This window comes from Arvicola amphibius, chromosome 3 (assembly GCF_903992535.2).
Source record: "Arvicola amphibius chromosome 3, mArvAmp1.2, whole genome shotgun sequence".
NCBI lineage: Eukaryota > Metazoa > Chordata > Mammalia > Rodentia > Cricetidae > Arvicola > Arvicola amphibius.
In genome coordinates this window covers 28452188-28473540 of record NC_052049.1, presented here as the reverse complement: position 1 = coordinate 28473540, position 21353 = coordinate 28452188, and the positions used below count along the sequence as shown (strand labels likewise).

Sequence of the window (21353 nt, the reverse complement as noted above, 5' to 3'; positions counted from 1 at the left end):
ACCAAAGTAAGGTAATCTATGTCTTTAACCTTTGGTCTCCGGTGTGAGCTAAAGAAGGAGGATTTAGATAATTGAACTTAGATACTTGCCCCCAAAAGACATTAAAATTAAGGCATGATAAAGTTGGCTTTTCCACTGCAAAAGGATCGCCTCAGTGCTTCACCAGATATGCTGGGTTTAATACTGTAAAATGCATGTTCTATGTATCTGTTCTGTCAGATGAAGTATGCACATTAAGCTACAACTCTGTGCCATTTAATTGTTTGTTTGAACCTAGATGTATTTGATGTGTGATACATGTTCATTATCTTTGTGGACCAAAAAAAAAATCTTTTTTTAAATCAAAGACACAGTCATATAATGGAGGATTAAGTCAGGAACATGTGTCAGAAATGAGATATAATCCTTCCTATTTAAGGTTTTAGTCACATTCTTCCAAAAACACAAACAACTGATTTGTATAATATGTGCAATAAACAAAAATTAACAAGATTAATTATAGGCTGTCAGGTGAGAAACAAGTGATTAATTTTGAAGGCTTTTATTTTTTTTTTCCTGTGGGGTTGAACATCACATAGTCACAGAGAGCCTCAATTGCCCGTATGCACTGAATAAAAGTAAGTTGAGTATGAATGTTATTTTGTAATATATTTAATTTTCCTCATTGTTACATTAATAAAAGAAGATTAGTAGATTTTATAGTATTTTCAGGGATGTTACCACCTGAGAGGAAAGTGCAGAGTCCTCCGTGCTCCGTCGTGCTCCCGGTTACGTGGGCAGCATCAGAGAGGGTGGTCTTTAGAGATTTGGGAGAAGGAATTGGGAACTGAACAAGCTTCTTTCTACTCCAGTAGGAGCAGTGAGGGACAGTAGCTTCAGCAGACCATGTTCTAGTGACGAGCCTAGCCTTTAGTAATGGCATGTCCAAATTCTCAGGGAGCAGCATATCAAAGCAAACAGTATCATTAGGGGAGCTGAGACAAGGTAAATTACTGGCTCACAAAGCCTTCTAGTGAAAAGATGGGAAGCAGGCAAGCTTGCTGATGAATAGAGGGCTGGAGTCATGTGCTTTTTCCTCTCAGATTAAATCCATTCTGGAGAATGAGCCAGGCTAACCTTTGAGGAACAAGTTTGACAACAGGACTGATTGGGAGACCTGCTAATCTCAGTCAAAATGGTCCTTGAGAGCTGTTTTAGTAATCCACACAAGACAAGGCTATTCACACTGGGATGAAAATAAAGAAACATCTCTGAGATAGGATATTTATTTTAAAATTGTAATTACTTCAACACAGCGCAACATGAAGACTGTGTGGCTTGAGGGGCAAAGATAAAGTTGAAGAAAACCTCAAGGAAAAGACAGAATTTGGCGAGATAGTTACATATGCTGGTGAACACAGGGAAGGACACATCTAGAAGCACACTGAGCTCTGTTTGGAACATTTCAATTCAAGATGTAAATAAAGCAATGAAATTTACTTTCCTTAAAGGCAGGGATTCTAAAACTCAGACAAAAGCAGATGTGTTGGATTTTGACATTTTAGAAAGACAAAGAAACTAAAATTGATGAGATCACCAAAAGGAACTGAGAAACCCGTGGTCATAGCCCGGATGCACTTTCAACTAGGAGCTACAAGAACAAGAGAAAAGGAGGGAGCCTGAGAGGGGACAAAGGCAGGGAAAGAAGAAGAAACTAGGAAAAGATTAAATATTCTAAGAAGTATATAGGCACCAAGAGGCTCAGGATGACTGAGCAGAATTTTCTGATTTTTTTTTTTAATTCGTTTAGATGGCATTAGCCATGTACCTTGCCAGGTGTCAAGAAGTGGTGATGAAGTCACAGACGTGACAGGCAGGTTTTCTTTCACAGCCATTTGCAATATTCCTAAGGTTTCACACAGGCTGTGGTACTCATAGCCTTATCCCAGTAAGAGAAGGGACCAGAGTGGATAAAGAGAAGACAAACTAGCCTTCACCATCTGATCGTCTGAGATGGTCCAGCCAAGCTCAGGAAAAGGAAGGAGGCCTAATGATGCTGTCTAAAGTGACCTGTCTGGCCTAACATGTAAAAGTGATTATTAATAGATATAGTTATTTCACTTCTGTGGTGTTTTCTTGCGCAAACCAGAAGTGGTTACTTCATTCTGTAGTGTTTCCTCTGCAAACCATTTCGGCCGATGGATACAGATAAAATATTTTTGTATTTATACAAGATGGATGCTGGAATAAGCCCAAGAGATTTAAAATGTTCCTTTTTAATATGCTTTGTTTTATTCTTGTTTTTAAAAAGCTTTCAGTCTGGTTTAACATCAAGTGTGCGTACATGGAGGGTTTTAGTTGGCGAGGGAGACACAATGATAGAGGAAGAAGTTGACAGACATCCAACACCCAGTGACAAGTAGACATCATCCTAGACAGATGAACTGTGAAGTCGGGGAAGGAAAGTCCACCATCGTTGCTAAAAGGACTTTACCACACCGGAAGAAAGGAAGTTAGGATTTGTGTTTACATATTGGAAAGACAAAAAGGAAAACTTCAGTCCAGTTTCCTTTTCTCATAAGGCATGGAAACAATCCTAACCATTTTTGTTCTGTCCCAGAAAATGGTCACAAAAATAAGCCCACCTTATAATTTCTTCACCCAGGAGTCCTTTTTGCTTCGTAGTGGAAGATGACACCCATGCTTTCCTGCCTCTGTAGTGCTACTTCCGTGATTATATGACAATCAGGTTATCAAGTAACCAAGAAATATGCTGCCAGAAGCAGGATTCCTAGAAGAACAGGGGTGATGATGGAGGCTTATGTCCTGGGCAGACACACGCTAGCTCAGTGCTCTGCTGGGGTAACGATGGATGGGATTCTTCCTGTGACATAGTCAGAGCCTGGATTCACTGGTGAAATTGTGGCTATTGGAACTGAATGCTTGCATACCTTTCTGACTTTAACTTGCTGGGTCATTTAGTCTGAAATTGACTTGATACCTCTTCTTCAATGCATATTAAACCAATAGTTTTATTTGAAATGAGGCTATGATCAAACACAGATAGCAACCAAAACTTGATCTGGAATATTTTTCATAAATAATACTGTATGGATTTTGAAGGAGGAGCACTAGAAGTCAGTCTCAATCATATACCAACTTTATTAATATAATGGATGTGAGTCTTTAGTTGTTGTTCAAAACAACAATAAGGGGAGTAATTATTCTTTGGTTTTAAACTTGTGAATCTTGGACACATGTTGTCGAGGACTCTAATTTCCAATAAACATTTCCAAACATGAATTCTGCAACTTTAGGATTTCACTGTCTCTATCATCCCCATCATGAGCTGGTACAGCCACCCTATGTTCACTTGTGCAGATGATATTTGCTTAGTCTTAAGTGAATGGATGTTCCATTAGTTATAACAATATAAAAATGGGCAGCAATTTGAACCTCAATTATTTTTATCTTTACAATATTTATATTCTATACAGTATTTATTTATAGTCATATTATGTTAGAACAACAATAATGCTATGCTGACCTAACATCTAGTACCAGAGAGGGGAGGGAGGAGGGAGAGAGGAGAAGGCATATTGGAAAGATTAATTCATTCAGAAGATATATTCACATTTATAAATGCTTGTGAAATTATTAACAAAGCTTCAGAACTTAGAAAGCAAAAAAAAATGGCTATCTTAGTCAGTGTTCTATTAATATGAAGAGACACCATGACCACAGCAATTTTTAGGAAGGAAACCATTGAATTGGGGATGGCTTACAGTTTCAAAGGTTTAGTCTATTATCATCATGGTGGGAAGCATGGCAACATGCAGGCAGACATGATACTGAAAGAGCTGGGAGTTATATATCAGCAGCCAAAGGCAGCAGGGAGAAGAGTGAGCCACTAGGACTGATTTTCGCTTCTAAAGCTGCAGAACCTATGCCCAGTGACATACTACCTCCAACAAAGCCTCAACTACTCCAACAAAACCATATCTTTTAATCCTTCTCAAGTATTGCCACTCCCTATTGACTAATAAATATATGAGCCTATGGGGACCATTATTAATGATGATGATGATGATAATAATAAAACATTATGGTTGATTTTGAAACTTCTTTCTAAGTAATTAACAAAATGACAAACAATAGGAATATGAAAGATTTGAACAAAATCGCCCACTAAATGAACCTAATAAACATTTACAGCATACTCAGTAGCAAAAGAATAAACATTCTTCCCAACTGCACAGTAAAGTCACCAAATAAAATAAAATAAAGCTGACTACATATTAAAAGATGAAAATTACAATCTGGGTATGATGACATGATGGGGAACTCCTGTAATCCCAGAACTCAGAAAACTGAGTTCAATGTCAGCAGGAGAGACATACATAGCTCCAGGCTATCCTTGGTTACATTAAAATATCCTTTCTCTAATAAAATAATTATACATGGCATAGATGTTCTCTGATTTGAATTAAGATAAAATTAAAAAATGAACATCTATTTGATAATATATAAATATTAAGTATTCAGAAAATAAAACATATAAATTATGTAGGATATACCACAAAGCAAAATTTGGATAATATAGCTAAGGCAACGCTTCAAGAAAAATATAGAATATTAAATGGCTATATTCAAAGGTAACAAAGCCTAAAATTTAGCGCAAAAGCTTTAAGGACTACCTAAGAAGTGTTACAATCACGCTACTTGAGTGAGAAAAGTAGTTGTCAAGTGAAGGAAAAATCAAAGTGTCAATTTTGAAAGATGTAACAGAATAACCTCTTAGAGTTAAATTATTAAGAGCCAGAGCAAACACAGGTAGGTGGATATGCCTACATTTTGAGAGGTGCACAGGCCTTTGCTGAGAAGACAGGACAAAGTCAGTCCAAAACAACGAGGGTTCATTTAGGTTCAGGTTGTTAGCTGGAAGCCGAGCATGAAAGCTGTCAAGAGTCCAGGAACACAAAGTCAGCACAGAACAATAGATTAGATCACAGACTGCAGAAGACTCACAAAGGAGGAGAGCTTTCCAGTCTTAAAGAGACGAGGGTAGGAGAACGTTTTCTGTCTCTTTCTAAGTGGCCATGAAGTATGGCTTCTATTTTTAAGGTCAACCCAATTGAAAAGAGCTCAGTGGGAAAAGTTGGCATTAGGAAAAATCATTCCAAATAGAATTTAAAGTCATCAATCTACTTTCTTTGGAGAAAACCCATGTTAGGTTATTTACCCCCATAATAATGCATGGACTGTCCTTAGTATGGACTGATTTAACTCTTTTCCTAGACAAGGCCTACAGAATGAAACAGTCCCAGTACACCGCCCCCAACAGCTGCTTCCTATATGCCGTGGAGGCACCTAGTCTAAAAGAAATGTTAGCAGAGGCATCAACTGTTTCTTTATGTGTAATTTTAACGTTTTTGTTAATTTTTGTTATTTTTAACTTCTTTTGAGCTCAAAGACACATTTTCCTTGAAAGCCAACAAATAACATAATCTTGAAACCATTTTTTTTAATTTCACATGATTTTCAAAGCTTATTTTCACATTAAAATGTTGGCTATGAGAGCTCATGATAGTGAAAGTAAATCCATGATGGAAAGTCAGGAAGAAGAATGAGATAAGGGCTCCCTGTCCCTGAGGACAGGAATGCAGTTAGGAGTGGGGGAGGGAAGTAGAGGTTTTCCCATCCTATCTCCTCGAGGAAGGTGCGCACACTCCTGTGAATAATCTTTATTTATGAGGCTACAAGCAGCTGTAATTAAATTCAGTGGGACACACACCTATTAGAAATATATAAAAGGAAGGAAGGAAGGAAGGAAGGAAGGAAGGAAGGAAGGAAGGAAGGAAGGAAGAAAAGAAGGAAGAAAGGTCCAGACATTGGAAGACAAGTAGGAAAGAAGGAAATACTTTCAAGAGTAGGGAACAAGAAGGAAGAATGGATATGATCAAAATATACTATATTCTTGTATGAAGTTGTTGAAATAAAATGAAGCCCATTATTATGTATAGCTAATAGACACTAATGAAAATTTAAAAAATAGAAAAAACACCCCCAAACTCATTTATAGAATAAGAAATCTAGATATATTTGCTTTTCATTCTGCCTGATTCAAATTTATGTCTTTTATAAGCTTGAAGACGTATCCAATATTTCCACCCTGTTTCCTGCATGAGGAACCTTTCCTTACTTGTTTAGGGTGCACATGATTATTTAACTATTTTGATCTTACATCATTCAATTATAATGCTTCTCAAACTCATACATTTCTCTGTGTATTTACAGTACACTTTGTTCAGCTTCTCCGCTTAGATTAGAAATCAGATAAACAGGTACTAATGAATCAATATTCAGAAATTTAAATACCTATTAAAATAAGACAGTGACAGATACAAAAAAACTTCCAACATTAGTTTACTCAGAGATGGCTGACATTTTCTTCCTATACCATCAACTAAAGATAAATAGATCACACAGTTTAAGATTAAACTCAACATGGCATTTCAGTTTCTTTGGATTACCTTTTGTTGTTTAAAAAGCCTAAAACTCTGATATATTCTCTGTTCTAAACCTTAAAGTTCACAATTTTCTGAATATTAAAGTACATTTGCAAATTATTTTATCACAGCACATTCCACAGTATCAAAAGTTGATGCTGTCTGACTTCTGTCTATGGGCAGTTTCAGCTCTGCAATGATAAATGGTTATACACATGCACAGAGATGGAGCACACACAGGTATAGTTATAGAATGCAAGCAAGATTAATACTGCATCCCTGGAAAAATCTGACAAGCAGATTATTTGACAAATGCCCTGACATGTTGCCTCCATAAATTTAGAGGAGTGTGTGTGTGTGTGTGTGTGTGTGTGTGTGTAAGATTTTGGAGAATTCAAAGATCTATAAATACAATCAGTTCTTTGTCGATCCTATGTCAGAATCAAGGTAACAAAAGGAACACAAGAGAAAGCTAAGTGACAGATGGGCAACAATGGCTCAGGGACAAGGTCATGAAAATGAAAAAAAGCGTGTCACAATTGGAAGCCCATCTGCCTTTCCTGCTGTGTGAAGCATCCAAGATGCATGAGTTCCATTTCAATGACTCAGTAATCATGACTAAGAACTCAAGAAAGACTGGAAAGATAAAACTCAACCTTGAGATAATTTTTTTACAGGTCCTGATCACATGTCAATGGCACTTTGTACTTACAAGAAATGATAAACATGTCACTGCATTTATGGTTACTTGACACTTCTAACTTCCCCCAATAAATAACTAAATAAATACCTCTTGTTTTCTGATAGAAGGGATTCTTACAAATTTGAAAATCAATTCCACTGAGAAGCTTTTTTTTTTTTGAGAGAAAATAATGGTTAATTTTTAAGCACAGTCAGTTGTGTTAATTTACAAGAAAGTCCCTTGTTTATGTAAAAAGCATCTGATCTCATCTTAGTCCACAACTAGCCAAGTACAAGGTCAGGGATGAAGTTAGTTGTACTATCCCCTTACTTCTCCTTCCCCCATCTCACCATCCCTCTTTTGCTTCCCAAATGTATTGGGTGAGAATTCACACTCTGGTTATCTACCTGTACACAGGACTTTTTTGTTCATTGAGACAATCCCTATAAAGTTAGAACAAAAGGAACTAACTGGTGTATTGCTTTTCTTGCTGCTATGACAAAATACCATATAAAAAAGCACCTTAAAGAATAGGGAGCTTATTTTGACTCACAGTTTAAGGGTGAGGGACAGTGAAGGAGGAATAGCAGTGAGCTCTGCCCCGTCTGTGGCAACAGGAGCATAGAGCAGCTGGTCACAAGGCACACGTAGTCAGGAAGCAAAAAGATGACTTCTGATACTCCATTCTTTCTCTCTCTCTCTCTCTCTCTCTCTCTCTCTCTCTCTCTCTCTCTCTCCCTCCCTCCCTCCCTCCTCTCCCTCCACCCTCCCCCCCTCTGTCCCTCTCTCTCTCTCTCCCTCTCTCTCTCCCTCTCTCTCTCTCTCAGCCCCCAGACCAGGACATGATACATGATACCATACTACTGCCCCCATTCTGGGTAGATACTCCCATATTAGTCAACTGTCTCTACCAACGTCCCCCTGATGATTTTCAAATCCTGTCACAATGACAAGATTAATCACCACAGATGGGAAAGTTGAGGACAAAGTCCTTATGAATTGTCATACATCACACTTCATGAATCATTACACTTCTGGTGTAGAAAGCCCATCCTTGTTCGTGTGGTAAGTTTAATTCATAGCAGATGATTACGTGACCTTTGAAGTAATTATTTGAAGGAAATCATTTACACTTTTGCCATCAGATTGATTAACTGAAATGTTTCCTCACCTATACCAGGCCATTCAAAGAATCCCCACAACATATGAACACTAAATAAATATTTCACCATAGTTTTTTTCTGAATTATTTGAGGGGAGAGTGAATGCTTTTCAGGGGGGAAACAAGTGAGTTGTAGGAAAGACCAGAAATTAACCATATTGTGCCTTGTTGCTTTCCCAGGGTCCCATGATTCCTTCAGCTTCTACATTGATGAAGCATCTCCTGTAGGCCCTGAGCAGCCAGAAACTGTCCAAAACTTTGTCTCTGTGTTTGGAACTGTAGCCAAGAAGCTGATGAGGAAATGGTTAGCCACTCAAACAATGAGCTTCACTGGCCAGCTAGGAGCTGGGATTCGCTACTTTGACCTTCGAATTTCCACCAAGCCTAGAGACCCAGACAATGAACTGTACTTTGCTCATGGCTTATTCAGTGCCAAAGTCAATGAGGGTCTTGAAGAGATCAATGCATTTCTCACAGAGCACCCCAAAGAGGTAGTATTCTTGGACTTCAACCATTTTTATGGGATGCAGAAATATCACCATGAAAAACTGGTCCAAATGCTGAAAGACATCTATGGGAACAAAATGTGCCCTGCTATTTTCGCCCAGGAAGTGAGTCTAAAGTACCTATGGGAGAAGGACTACCAAGTATTGGTCTTCTACCACAGTCCAGTGGCATTGGAGGTGCCCTTTCTCTGGCCTGGGCAGATGATGCCAGCGCCTTGGGCAAATACGACAGACCCTGAGAAGTTGATCCAGTTTCTTCAGGCATCCATCACTGAGAGAAGAAAGAAGGGCTCGTTTTTTATATCTCAGGTGGTGCTGACACCCAAAGCAAGCACTGTGGTCAAGGGTGTGGCAAGCGGCCTCAGAGAAACAATCACAGAAAGGTAAGTGCCCTTCGGAAAGCCAGAAGAATGGTCTAGTAGTCTAAACTCAACTTACAGAGCACAAAACTGAGAGAGCAAAATACCTTACCAAGGTGCATTAGTTTGTTACGGTTACACAGTAGCACAACTGGGGGACTTAAGCTAATAAGCTCCCCTAGGTTCTGGTGAGAGCTAACAGTTCTTGTTCCTGGGTTTATAGATACATCACCCATTGTACCTTCTTTATGTGGTCTCTCTTCCATGTGCCTCTTTTCTTATAAGGATAAAACGATACTGAATTGGGGCCTGCCTTGATTAATTCATCTTAACTTGATTAGTTCTACAAGTATCTTTTTCTCCAGATAACTTCATATTCATTGGACTTTAATTTATCTTCTGTGATACATATCTATGTGTAACAATATATATTCTGCATCCAGCGGCAAGTCTTGTCCCCTGATTATGATGCTCCTTTATGTATCTGTGTAGCATTCCACACATTAGAAGGCTCTTGCTTTGCTATTTGCAGTGTTTTTATATACTGAATGCCATTTAATATTTAACAACCATGAAAAGTAAATATTATCATACAGATTAAAAAATAGGTCTAGGAAAATATAATACTTTCCTCTAGGCGTCTTCATCAGTGAAAGATAAAACAGATGCTTGGTTCTGACCCATTCTCAAGCCACATCTTGTGCCTTATAAGTTACATATTCTGCCTTTTCAGGAAAGTTTGTTCTCCAATGAGACAGCATGCCATTGGTCAAGACTGGCTAACAAGGTAGAGCCATGATCACCCATAAGGTATTATTAGAGACATCAACAAAGATCTCTATAACTTCCACCAACAAGAGTAACAGCATTCAGAACCATGCATGTTATTTATTTCAGCTAAAATATTAAGTAATATTAACATAAGAAGGGGAGTAGCCACATTCTTTTCATAGAATGTATTTTAGTCTTTTAATTGATAGTTTGAATTGTGCTATTGGGCGGAATGGATGATTTGGTTAGAGTCAAAGTCTCATGTGGAAAGATACGAAAATGAGAAAAGAACTTGGAAGTGAAAATAGCGTGGGTGATCCTGTGGAATCTCGCGATGTGTGGACAGCGGCAGTGGGAAAATCTTTAGAGGATAAGACTATAGTTGAAACCGATATTGCAGCTAAGCTGCAGAGAACTTTATCGAGCGAGTGGTAGAGAGCTAGCTGTTGATGTCTGGCAGTTTAAGTGCCTTTTAGATAAAAATTGATGCAGACTGCAAGACAGAATGAGGGTAAGTGGGTAAGCGGCTTAGACCACTTTCAGTAAGCTAGTCCACATTGAGAGAGGAAGTAAGGAGAACTTGAAAGAGGATGATGTGTGATAAAGGATAAGATCATAGAGTGACGGGTCAGCTCTGTGCTAAGACTGAGAGAAGAAAGGATGAGGTTTTTGATTGACAAACAGAATGGAGGCCCATCTACCAAAGCAGAAACTAAAAGCAGTCGAGGGTAGTAAAAGGAGACTATGTAGTTAGAGTCATGCTAAGTTTGTTTTGTTTTGTTTTTAGTTTTTCGTTTTTCAAGACAGGGTTTCTATGTAGCTTTGGAGCCTATCCTGGAACTAGCTCTTATAGACCAGGCTGGCCTCGAACTCACAGAGATCCACCTGCCTCTGCCTCCCGAGTGCTGGGATTAAAGGTGTGTGCCACCACCGCCCAGCAAGTCATGTTAAGTTTAAAAGCCATTTAAAGTATGCAAATAGATGTAGCCAACTGAGTATTAAAATTAAAAGCCAACTCATTTGGAGCTATTGTCACTTATGGATAGGGAGAGGCACAGATCCCCAGAGTAAAATAGTCTTCCTTACAGAATCATAACTTTCTTCTTTTGATCACATACTAGCTGGGATCTCCACATGCTTTGAGATTTAAATGCAATTGCAAAGCATCCGTTTTACACCTACAGCACTGAAATCTCTTCCATGTCATTTCCTATAATGTCTACCTTTCTTCTCTTAAAACTTGAGCCCTAACTACTGCTTCAGGGTTTGAGACATCAGTGATCCCACACAACCTGTCCACGCGTTCCATTGCTCTAGGCTCAGTGTCTTCCATGATTTTTAGATATTACTGAAGGTCTACAGATCTAGAGAGAAATTGCATAAGCACTGTAATGCACATAATTGGAAAAGTAAGTTCAGCGTTTTGTCTGTAATTTTAAGACTTCCCCTGAGATACCTCCTCTGACGACTTGTATATGACTTTGTATCTTAGCCAAACACCCTCTGGTGGAATCCGTTCTTCCTCCCATCCCCCTCTTCTCACTACTTTCCTTTGCTTACACTCTAACTGCCTTTGAGAGCCCACATTCTTCTCCCAGATGATTAAGGCTAAACTCACTTAGTTCCATCAAAATATCCCAAATCAAGAAAGATTTTCATCTAATAGCACCACTTTCCACAAAGACTAGCTGATCTGACAAATGACTACTTACCCTCTCACCAAATTAGCAAGAAAAGGATTAATGTACATATAAAAATGTGCTATTTTAGTAATTGTATCCCATAAGGTCTCCTTTTTTTGTTTTTTTTTTGGTTTTTTTTTGTTGTTTTTGTTTTTGTTTTTCGAGACAGAGTTTCTCTGTGGCTTTGGAGCCTGTCCTGGAACTAGCTCTTGTAGACCAGGCTGGTGGCCTCGAACTCACAGAGATCCGTCTGCCTCTGCCTCCTGAGTGCTGGGATTAAAGGCGTGTGCCACCACCGCCCCGCAGGTCTCCATGTTTTGATGAAACCCTGGGATCCCACTGGAAATAGTGAATAAACAGAGAAATCCCCAGGCTAAACTGATACCATTTTTTTTTTTTTTTTTGGCCATTCTGCCTTCATCATGGCAGAAAGAAACTGTATCTTTAATTTTTATATTTTAGGCATGGCTTAAGTCTCCCTATGATCTCTTTAAGTTTACAAGAGCACACCCATTTCAATATACAATTCTCTATTTAGTAAAACATTTTCCTATACTACAAGACTGTTTTGCCTTTTGACCAAGAGCCATTCCATGGTTTCCCAAGTAGAAAAGCAGTCTTTGAAAAACCCACAAAGGACATACTCAGAGGAAATGGCTTTCATTTACCTTTCTATAGCATTTGATGTACTTTGGATGCTTCTAAGTCATACTTAAACTGCTTTCTGGCTATTTATGCTCTGGTATGCTATTATAAAGGAGGACTTGTAGAGATAAAGTATCAAATGTTAGAAAAGTACTGAAGACTGTATTTTACACAGTTCTCACAAGAGTCCCAGTGCACATTACCATATAAAAGACACTTACAAATATTTTATTGAAGAATCCTGTTTTGATTTAACTAACTGTGTTTTCCACACACTTTTTTGAGATAATATTTACTAAGAGCCCATGAAATTAGTTGTGAAGAACTGTTTTCAACCATCTGTTCTAACTCAGTATCTCTCACTTGCTTGAGGCTTACATATTTGGAATAGTAGAACAATAGCACCAAAAGGAGAAAGATAAGCCTGGGAGAAGGCAGAAAGGGAGACAGGAAGACCCTAGAGGTGCGACTTGTTCTTTTTGAGGTCTTTACCCAGCCTCGAGTATCCTTTGCTCAAGCCCTTCCCCACCTTAATTAAATCAAAATTCAAACTTTGGTGAATTCTAACTTTGCTTCAAAAAAATAAAGGAAAGAAAAAAGGTATTTAATTTTTAAAAAAAGGATCCTCTAGGTAGAATGAAATCTGCCCTCTAAGATCATTCAAGTGACTTGCCGCTGCTTTACAGATCCATCGGCCTTGTAACCTGGCCACCATACCAGTGTTACGAGCATTCTCCAGCTGTGCTTCATCTTGCACATACTAGGGTCACCTGCATTTTACCTTTGCATTGCTGAATTGAATGCAGTGTTAATGTGAAACCTGAGTTTTTGCTTTGTTACCTTTGATGCAGGAGAGGGACCTTCTAGCTTTCTTGAAAATGCCCCTTTCTGGCCTTGATTCGTGGCCAGCAGAGGTTACTTGCCTCTCTCTAAAAGAGGGAGCAAAGGGTCATTTTTGTTGCCATTTCCTCAAATCAACTGAAGAAGCATAAAAATAGACGGATGGTTTCCAGCTATTTCATTGTGCCACTGTGCGGCTCTTCACCCCAAAAGTTTTATGTTAGAACCGAAAGATGCGACAAACTTTTCTATGATCCAAAACAAAATCACCACGCAGTCACCAGCCATGGGACTCAAGGATCCACACCTGAAACTTTGAAGTTTTAAATGAATCCTGAATTAGATGAGCTTTCTTTTTCCCTCTGCAGCAATCTTTTCTAATAGCTTGGTTGATGAAATCTCAAGCATGTGAGCAGAGAAGCTGGTAGCTAAAATTCTGGGTGACTTTCAGGGAAACTAAACCCAGCCAGGATCTGAGCACCTCGGCTTTCAGTCTGACCATCAGTCCTAAAAACTACACGTGTTTTCTGCACTTCAGCAATGTCGAAAGACACAGATTTTGATTTCTTAAAGGACTATTTTTAATTTATTTTCCAAACACCAGCTTTTACACCTCACCCCCACGAAATTCACACATTCTTAAAAAGAAGGTGTACATCTTGAGTCGATTCTTTTCCTGATATGTGGAAGTTTATTAAACTACTGCTTTTTGTTTTTTTTTCTTTTTTTTTTAAAGCAACTATCACTTGTCAGATTTTAGGAGACAATGTATTTCTGTAAGTAAATTAATATTTTCCAATACACTGTATGATCATAATAATCATAATGTGCTATTGTCAATTGTCTTAAGGTGACTTTTATTGGGCCTTATAGTAAACTGTTTTACATACATTATTTGATTTGACATTCATAAAATCTATCAGATGCTGGCATATTGCTATTCTATTTTAATAATGCAAGAATCAAGTATTAGAAGCCTTAGCCAACTTCACCTCATAGCATAGCCAAGAAAGTATAGACCCCAAAACTTAAGCCCAAGTTGCTGTGTTTATTAATTCCTGTTTGCATACCTATTCTACTCTGAACACTGTATTTCAGTAGAGAGTCTTAAAGCCACCACACTGTGCTATCTCCCTGCTATTGGAAAGCTCTAAAATTTGACTGCAATTTTGTTTAGATTTCATTGAATGGTAGTATCCAAACAAAATTTGACAATATATTCAAGTGGACTAGATTCAGTCTAGTATTTAGCTATTGAGGGTTCTGAAGAGTGAGGTATATTAAGTGGTGTGAGGTCTGTTAAAATCAGTTAGATACCATTGTTACATCACCTATCAAGTAAGTTTGAAATCGAAGAATATAACTTAAGTACAAATTGCATAATAGTAGTAAAAGAATTAAAGATAAAAAAAATATAGAGACTTACAGGAATGATGCCTAGTGCCTAGAAATGTTTTGATTGGTTTTAAAGACAGGCTGCCGTTGCGACAAGCAAAGACAAATTTAGGGGGTGGCACCCAGGCTACAGACATAGAAAGCACCAAGTACAGACATAGAACATCTTGGCATCAATGATAGAGTTGATCACCAAAGAGTGATCTCAATGGAACACAAAACATAAGGGAATAGGTTACCTACTATTATTGGATCGTCTAAGTTTGCTAATAGGTGCTCAAGGGAATTAGATTCTTAGACGTATATAGAGATGGAGGAGGTAGGGGCACTTGAGTATTATATTTCAAGAAAATGGCTCAGGTCCTTGAGAAACAAAGTTTGGGAATGTACTGGTAAAAGACAAAGAGAAAATTACATCTTAAGGAGGGAGAGAAATAGTTTGCAATTGCAAATTTTCTAATGCTCTAAGAATTAGGATGTCAAAGATCAATTGTCAAAATAAAATCTCTCTAAAATTTAGTCACTGAGAGGGGCACTAAGGTCATCTTGGAAAAAGTTTGCAAATAAAATGAGTGTGTTAATTAGCCTTCACACATCAATAAAAATTTATGGGAAAAATAAACCGACAATAAGGTGGAAAACAAAGAACACAAAAGATAGTTATCGGCAAACTGAAGGGAAGATTTTATGACTAAGTTTAATCAGTGCTGTATTAAAAGGAAATTGAATGGTCAGATCAGAACTGAACCTTGGGGATAAAAATAACTCCAATATGTAGGTTGGCTGAGGAAGGGGAAAACTGAAGCTACATTCATTCACCCACAGCAGTTCCAAGGTCGAAACAGTAAGTGCTGGAAAGAGAAATCTAGGTAAGACATGTTAACACAGTGACTTCAGTTCTACAGGCAGTGCTGCCCATTGGAATTTTGGGAAACCCTCATAGCATCATTCTAGGTGAACAAGCATCCCGTAGAGATATACAATGGGCCAGCTCTGACTACTAAATCCCAGTCAACAGTCATCTCCCTGCATGTGATGTAGAAAATCCATGTTGCTGTTGTATATACCCTATTAGCCAGCTGGGCAAACATGGGGAAGGCAATTGCAGCTACCCAGCTGCTGTAATGTGCCAGGGACTGTGCTGTATGCTCTGCATGAATCAAGTGCATTCACTCCTTACAGTCTCCCAACCCAGGTATTAGTAGATGGATACTGTAATACTTATTTATTTTTTTTATTTTTTTTCTCGTGGTTTATTTTTTTATATTTAAAAATTTCCATCTCCTCCCCTCCTCCTCCCCCTTCCCTCCCCTCCTTCTCCCCGTTCCCTCCCCTCCTTCTCCCCGTTCCCTCCCCTCCCCTCCACCCATACCTCCCCTCCCTCCCTCTCAAGGCCAAGGAGCCATCAGGGTTCCCTACTCTATGCTAAGACCAAGGTCCTCCCAACTCCCCCCAGGTCCAGGAAGGTGATCGACCAAGCTGAGAAGGCTCCCGCAGAGCCCGTCCATGCAGAAGAATCAGAGCCCAGTGCCATTGTCCTTTGCTTCTCAGTCAGCCCCCGTTGTTGGCCACATTCAGAGAGACGGGTTTGGTCGCATGATCCATCAGTCCCATTCCAACTGGAGTTGGTGATCTCCCATTAGTTCTGTCCCACCGTCTCCATGAGTGAACGCACCCCTCACGTTCCTGACTTTCTTTCTCATGTTCTCTCTCCTTCTGCTCCTCATCAGGACCTTGGGAGCTCAGTCCGGTGCTCCAATGTGGGGCTCTGTCATTTTCTTCATCTATCGCCAGGTGGAGGTTCTATGGTGATATGCAAGAAATTCATCAGTATGGCTATAGGAACTAGCCTTTTCAGGTTCCCTCTCCTCAGCTGCCCAAGGAACTAACTGGGGGCGTCTCCCTGGAAACCTGGGAACCCCTCTAGGGTCAAGTCTCTTGACAACCCTCAGGTGGCTCCTTAAATTAAGATATATGCTTCCCTGCTCCCATATCCACCCTTCCTGTATCCCAAGCATCCCATTCCTCCGAGCTCCCCCCATTCTCCCGTTCACACTTTTCTCTCCCCATCTTCCCAAGAGATGCCCAATCATACTACAAAAGCATATGCTCATCTATGTTCATAGCAGCATTATTTGTAATAGCCAGATCCTGGAAACAACCTAGATGCCCTTCAGTGGAAGAATGGATGAAGAAACTGTGGAATATATACATGCTAGAATACTACTCAGTGGTAAAAAACAATGACCTCTTGAATTTTGCAGGCAAATGGATGGAAATAGAAAACACTATTCTGAGTGAGGTAACCCAGACCCAAAAAGATGAACATGGGATGTACTCACTCATAATTGGTTTCTAGCCATAATTAAAGGACATCGAGCCTATAAATTTGGGATCCTTGAGAAGATAATAAGAAGGTGAACTCCCCCAAAAAAATATAGTAATCCTCCTGGATATTGGAAGTAGACACGATCGCCAGGCAAAATTGTTAACTTGAGGGTTGGGCGAGACTGGGCCAAGGGAAGATGTAATACTTATTTATAATCACAGCATTTAGGAGGCAGAGGAAGAACATCATTAATCTGTGGCCAGCCTGGGCTAAATATTGAGGACTCTATCTAAAAAAAAAAAAAAAAAAAAAAAAAAAAAAAAAAAACCAAGAAAAAGAACACAAGGAAAACAAAAGATAAGTAAAGGCAAAAGAAAGAAGAAGGGAAATAAAGGAAATAGGAAATAGGTAATAGTGAATCTATTAGGGATAAAAATTTGAGACAAGTCTTTAGCATGTAACTCAAAATTTTTCATAATTCCCCACAATTATGGCATGAGAGATGACTTAGCTGTTTAAAAAACTGGCTGCTTTTTCAACGAACTTGAATTTGATTCTTAACACTCACAGTAAGGGACAACTCTCTCAAACTCCAGTTCCCGGGAATCCTGGTATCCTTCCCTGATCTCTGTGGGCACTGCATGCATGTGGTACACAGATACACACTCAGGCAGGCCAAACCCATAAATAGAAAACAAAATAATCAAGTTCTGAAAAATGCTATAATTAATAAACTAGGGTATTTATATGGGTCTATTTCACCTTCATATCCATCCTTATTCTTGCAAATCTCCACAGTTTAGCACTCAGTGTCTACTAATAGATTGTGTGTTTATACAGGGGAAACAAATGCAGGAGAAGGTAGAGCATTCAAAAGACGGGGTGAGCAAAGCCGTGAGGAAAGGTCTGAAGTGGGTGAAACAGGATTCTGGCATGGGGCTACTGGAGATCACTGATAAAAAAAAAAAAAAAAAAAAAAAAAAAACCTAATGGGAAGGAAACTCAGATGACTAAGTTCAATCCTTCTTGCCTTGTATCCATTTACCTTTTGGCCCCTTCTGATTTTGTAAGAAAGTTGAGACCCACATGGATACTGAAGTGCAAGGTCATAGAAACAATAGGCAACAGTGGAAGTATGATAGTCAGAGGAGGAAAGCCAGAGAGCATCATGGCACAGAAAGCACCAGGAATGCATGAGCTGGTTGTCAATCTGCACATAATATTGTGCCCTGGATCACTGATGCCCGTGGTATCAGACTCCATCATGGAGCCTGATGGCTGGAGTATCAATGTTTGCTGAGCCTGTCTTCTCTGAGCTCTATGGTTCTGTGCTAAGAAGCTAGTCAACTCGTCTTTCTTGTCCAGTGGGAATACAGTCAAGCTTGTGAGCCTCCTGCTGTTCTATTTACAGTTTATTGTCTGGAAGCTATTCAGCTCCAATAGCAGACATCGTAGCAGCATTCGGGAGCCAAGAAAAGCTTCACCAAGAGGCTGAGTATGAGAATGTTTCCAAGTTAGCTACAAAGTGGCATGAGGCAGTGCTAACTATGTGAAGAGCCACCTGTTGTCACGACCCCCATCCAGGACTTGCCAAAGGATGGGTCCGCAGATTAGTAGAGCAACTAGTAATAGATTTTTATTCACCAGAAGGACAATGGCGTCTCCTTGGTTACCTATATCTGAGGAACAAGAACATTAGTGGCATTGCGGAAAGGCATTGATTCATTTCCTATATGAAATATTGTTAGTATCACATTATTAGTACCAAAGATAGCTTAAGAAATTGAAGGTCAGAAAAACGAGATAATTTACTTTGGCACTGAAGGCCGAGCTGTGTTCAACTCAGATGCCAGCTTTTCTGAACCAGTGTGAAAGGATTCTAGTGGAGAAATCAAAAGGAAGTTCCAGAAAGCATTCCATCCCCAGCTCCGAGCTTGGCAATATGGAACATGTTTATAGCAACATTGTTAAAATGCACATTTCTGAATGCCTCCCTCAGAGACTGATTCAACAGTCTGTGACTCAAAGATTGTCACTTTTAAGACTCCAGTGAGCCTGCATAACATATTCACTTTGAGTAGTGTTGCTCATGGGTGTACTTTAGCATACCAAGTCTGGGAAGAGCCAGTCTCTAGATCCACCATGATCCTCCTCTGTAGACTCAGGTAGTGCTCGTAAGCTGGTCATAGTCCCTTTATTCCAAAGAGCCAAATATAAGTTCCTGGTTGTTGAGTCTTTCACTCAGATGCCTAAAAGTGATTTCATTCCCGTTGGCACTATCTCTCCTGTGCCACTCAAAAGTGGGACCTTATGCTTGATCCCAGAGTGATTATGAAGATATAAGCCTCAAACAATGATTCCTCCGAGGAATCTTTGTTCCCCTCTGCTAGAAATCACATTTCCTCCCATTCCAGGAGCTTAATAATTTTCAAGTTCAGTATTTCCACCACATCAATTAGTATTATGGCTCTTTGCATCCCACGTGTCCCCTGGGATGATTTCAACCAATATGATGAGGAGAAAGTGGGATGAGGAGGAGGAAAGGGGGAACGAAATTCGCTGTTGTTGTTAATAAGCATCTTTACCGTAAGACTCTGTGACACACAGCAACTTCAGCGTGGATCTTGCTGTAATGTGGAAGACATGTTCTCTGCAAATCTCTTTGATTTAACAACTTTAACCTAAGACATTTTGAAATCAGAGCACGCACAAAATCTCTCTCTCTCTTCCAGTCAGCTGATGACATGAAAGCAAACACAGACACCTTTCATTGTCTGTGTGAGCAGCGTCAAAGACTGGAAGGGATTCCAAGCCGTTGGAAAAGTCAGGTCCATTCCATTTATATTAAGGATGTCTTTGGGGAGATGGAAAGAGAGAATATGTTATGTGATAGAGAGTTGTATGCTTTAGGAATTCTTGCCAGATTCCATTTTTCATATGTGGAATTTCTGGGGCAAGTGAGCTTAACATGGAAAAGGAACTAGCCTCGTATATAATCATAATTCTTTCTATAAACAGATATAGATGGCTTAGGTATAGAGATACGTAGATATCACAAAACACTGAGAGGAAGTAGGTTAGACGAGCGTACAGAGAGAATAAAGAAGGCAAGTGTCCAGGGAGCACAGATATTTCATCAAATAGATTGCAATACATCTGGTGGGTACTTCACTCTGAGAGTAAGGTATTAGGGAGATTTATTTGGGCTTTTATTTCATTTATTTTGGATTTATTACTGGTAGAAAGCAAGGTATATCTGATTCAGGAGAATCAGATCTCTGGCTCTAGCAGGTCACATTCTGAGCCATGAAGACGAGGCCTTCAGGACTTTAGGACAGCTCTTCCTTTCTCCTTTGTGTAGACAGGACTCCTAAAGTGGGTCACAGGCCCATTCAATTGAAAATTCAGTCAAGGTGTGACAAGCACATTCTAGCAAGCACTAAAATGTAAGCTGTAGTGTGAAAGGGCAGAGAGTTCCGTAATTACCCTTTGGAGAAGATTTCTCAGTTTCAACGCATCGCTGGGCATGCTGGGTTTGTCTACTTGTTGCAGTGAGCGGGAAGATGCCAGAAGAGGGACCACGAGGCATCCACGAAGGGGATGCTACAAAGGACTTACAGGATGGGGGCCTAGGGTGGGCAATGCTGGGGAAGGTTTAAGAAAATACAGGCTCTCTCTAGATCAGTGCTGTTAGAAAGCAAGAACAGTTCCATAACTGGTCATCTCAATAAGTTCGATCTGCAAAGCAGAGTCAAATGAAGCTTACTGGTAATAAAGTCATAGTCACTTATTTTGGTCAAGAGAGCTAGCTGTTTAGTTGTTTATGGCACGCAGACCTTGGTTTTGTGCTTAAATAAAGTAGAGTAGAAAATTCTTCCTTTTTCGTGATCCCAGAGTGTTCCAAGAGACTGTTGGTGGACAAGAGGAGAGTAATGACCTGAGTGAGCCACTGCCCTGCTGCTAGCAGCTACTGTTTTGCTGCTTCTGCCATTTTCATTCGGCCTGGGAGCTTTACAGCAAGGGAGGTTTCCTGTGGACTTTGTCTTTGCTCTGCTTTTTTTTTTCCTTGAAACAACTGGAGCCACAGCTATTCCCAAATCCTAGCCCACCCTGATAATGAGAATGGGAGTTAATTATACCCCAGAGTACTAAAAACACACTCTCTTCCACTTGAGCCACACTGAGATTCAATTTCACTCCCTCTGTGATGTAAAGTCTATTGCTACTCATTGGACAACTGTGGGGGTTGGTTTTGAGGAAGTGTAAGGATTCTCGGTCAGTGGAGATTGGAAGCTGAATTTGGGGGGAACTGTCAAAGCTAGAGACCTTTCTTGCCGTGCACTGCGCCCTCCCCCCCCCCCCCCCGTCTATGTGCTAGAACCCAGTTTGAGAGCTTTGGGCAAGGGGCAGGAGGTTGAAGAAACACACGCAGAAACAGACCGACACGCAGACCTTCAATCGCTGGTACCAAAAGCTCCTCTTTAATAGCACCAT

General features: G+C 39.7%; 1 protein-coding gene across 1 annotated transcript in view; it reads left to right on the top strand.

Annotated features, from left to right (window-relative positions):
* The window catches only part of Plcxd3 (phosphatidylinositol specific phospholipase C X domain containing 3), a 148914-nt gene that overhangs the window by 80584 nt on the left and 46977 nt on the right, over window positions 1-21353 (top strand). Inside the window, exon 2 of the mRNA XM_038322618.1 lies at window positions 8513-9221. Coding sequence (XP_038178546.1) covers window positions 8513-9221 — 709 coding nt within the window. The remainder of the gene's footprint in view (window positions 1-8512; window positions 9222-21353) is intronic.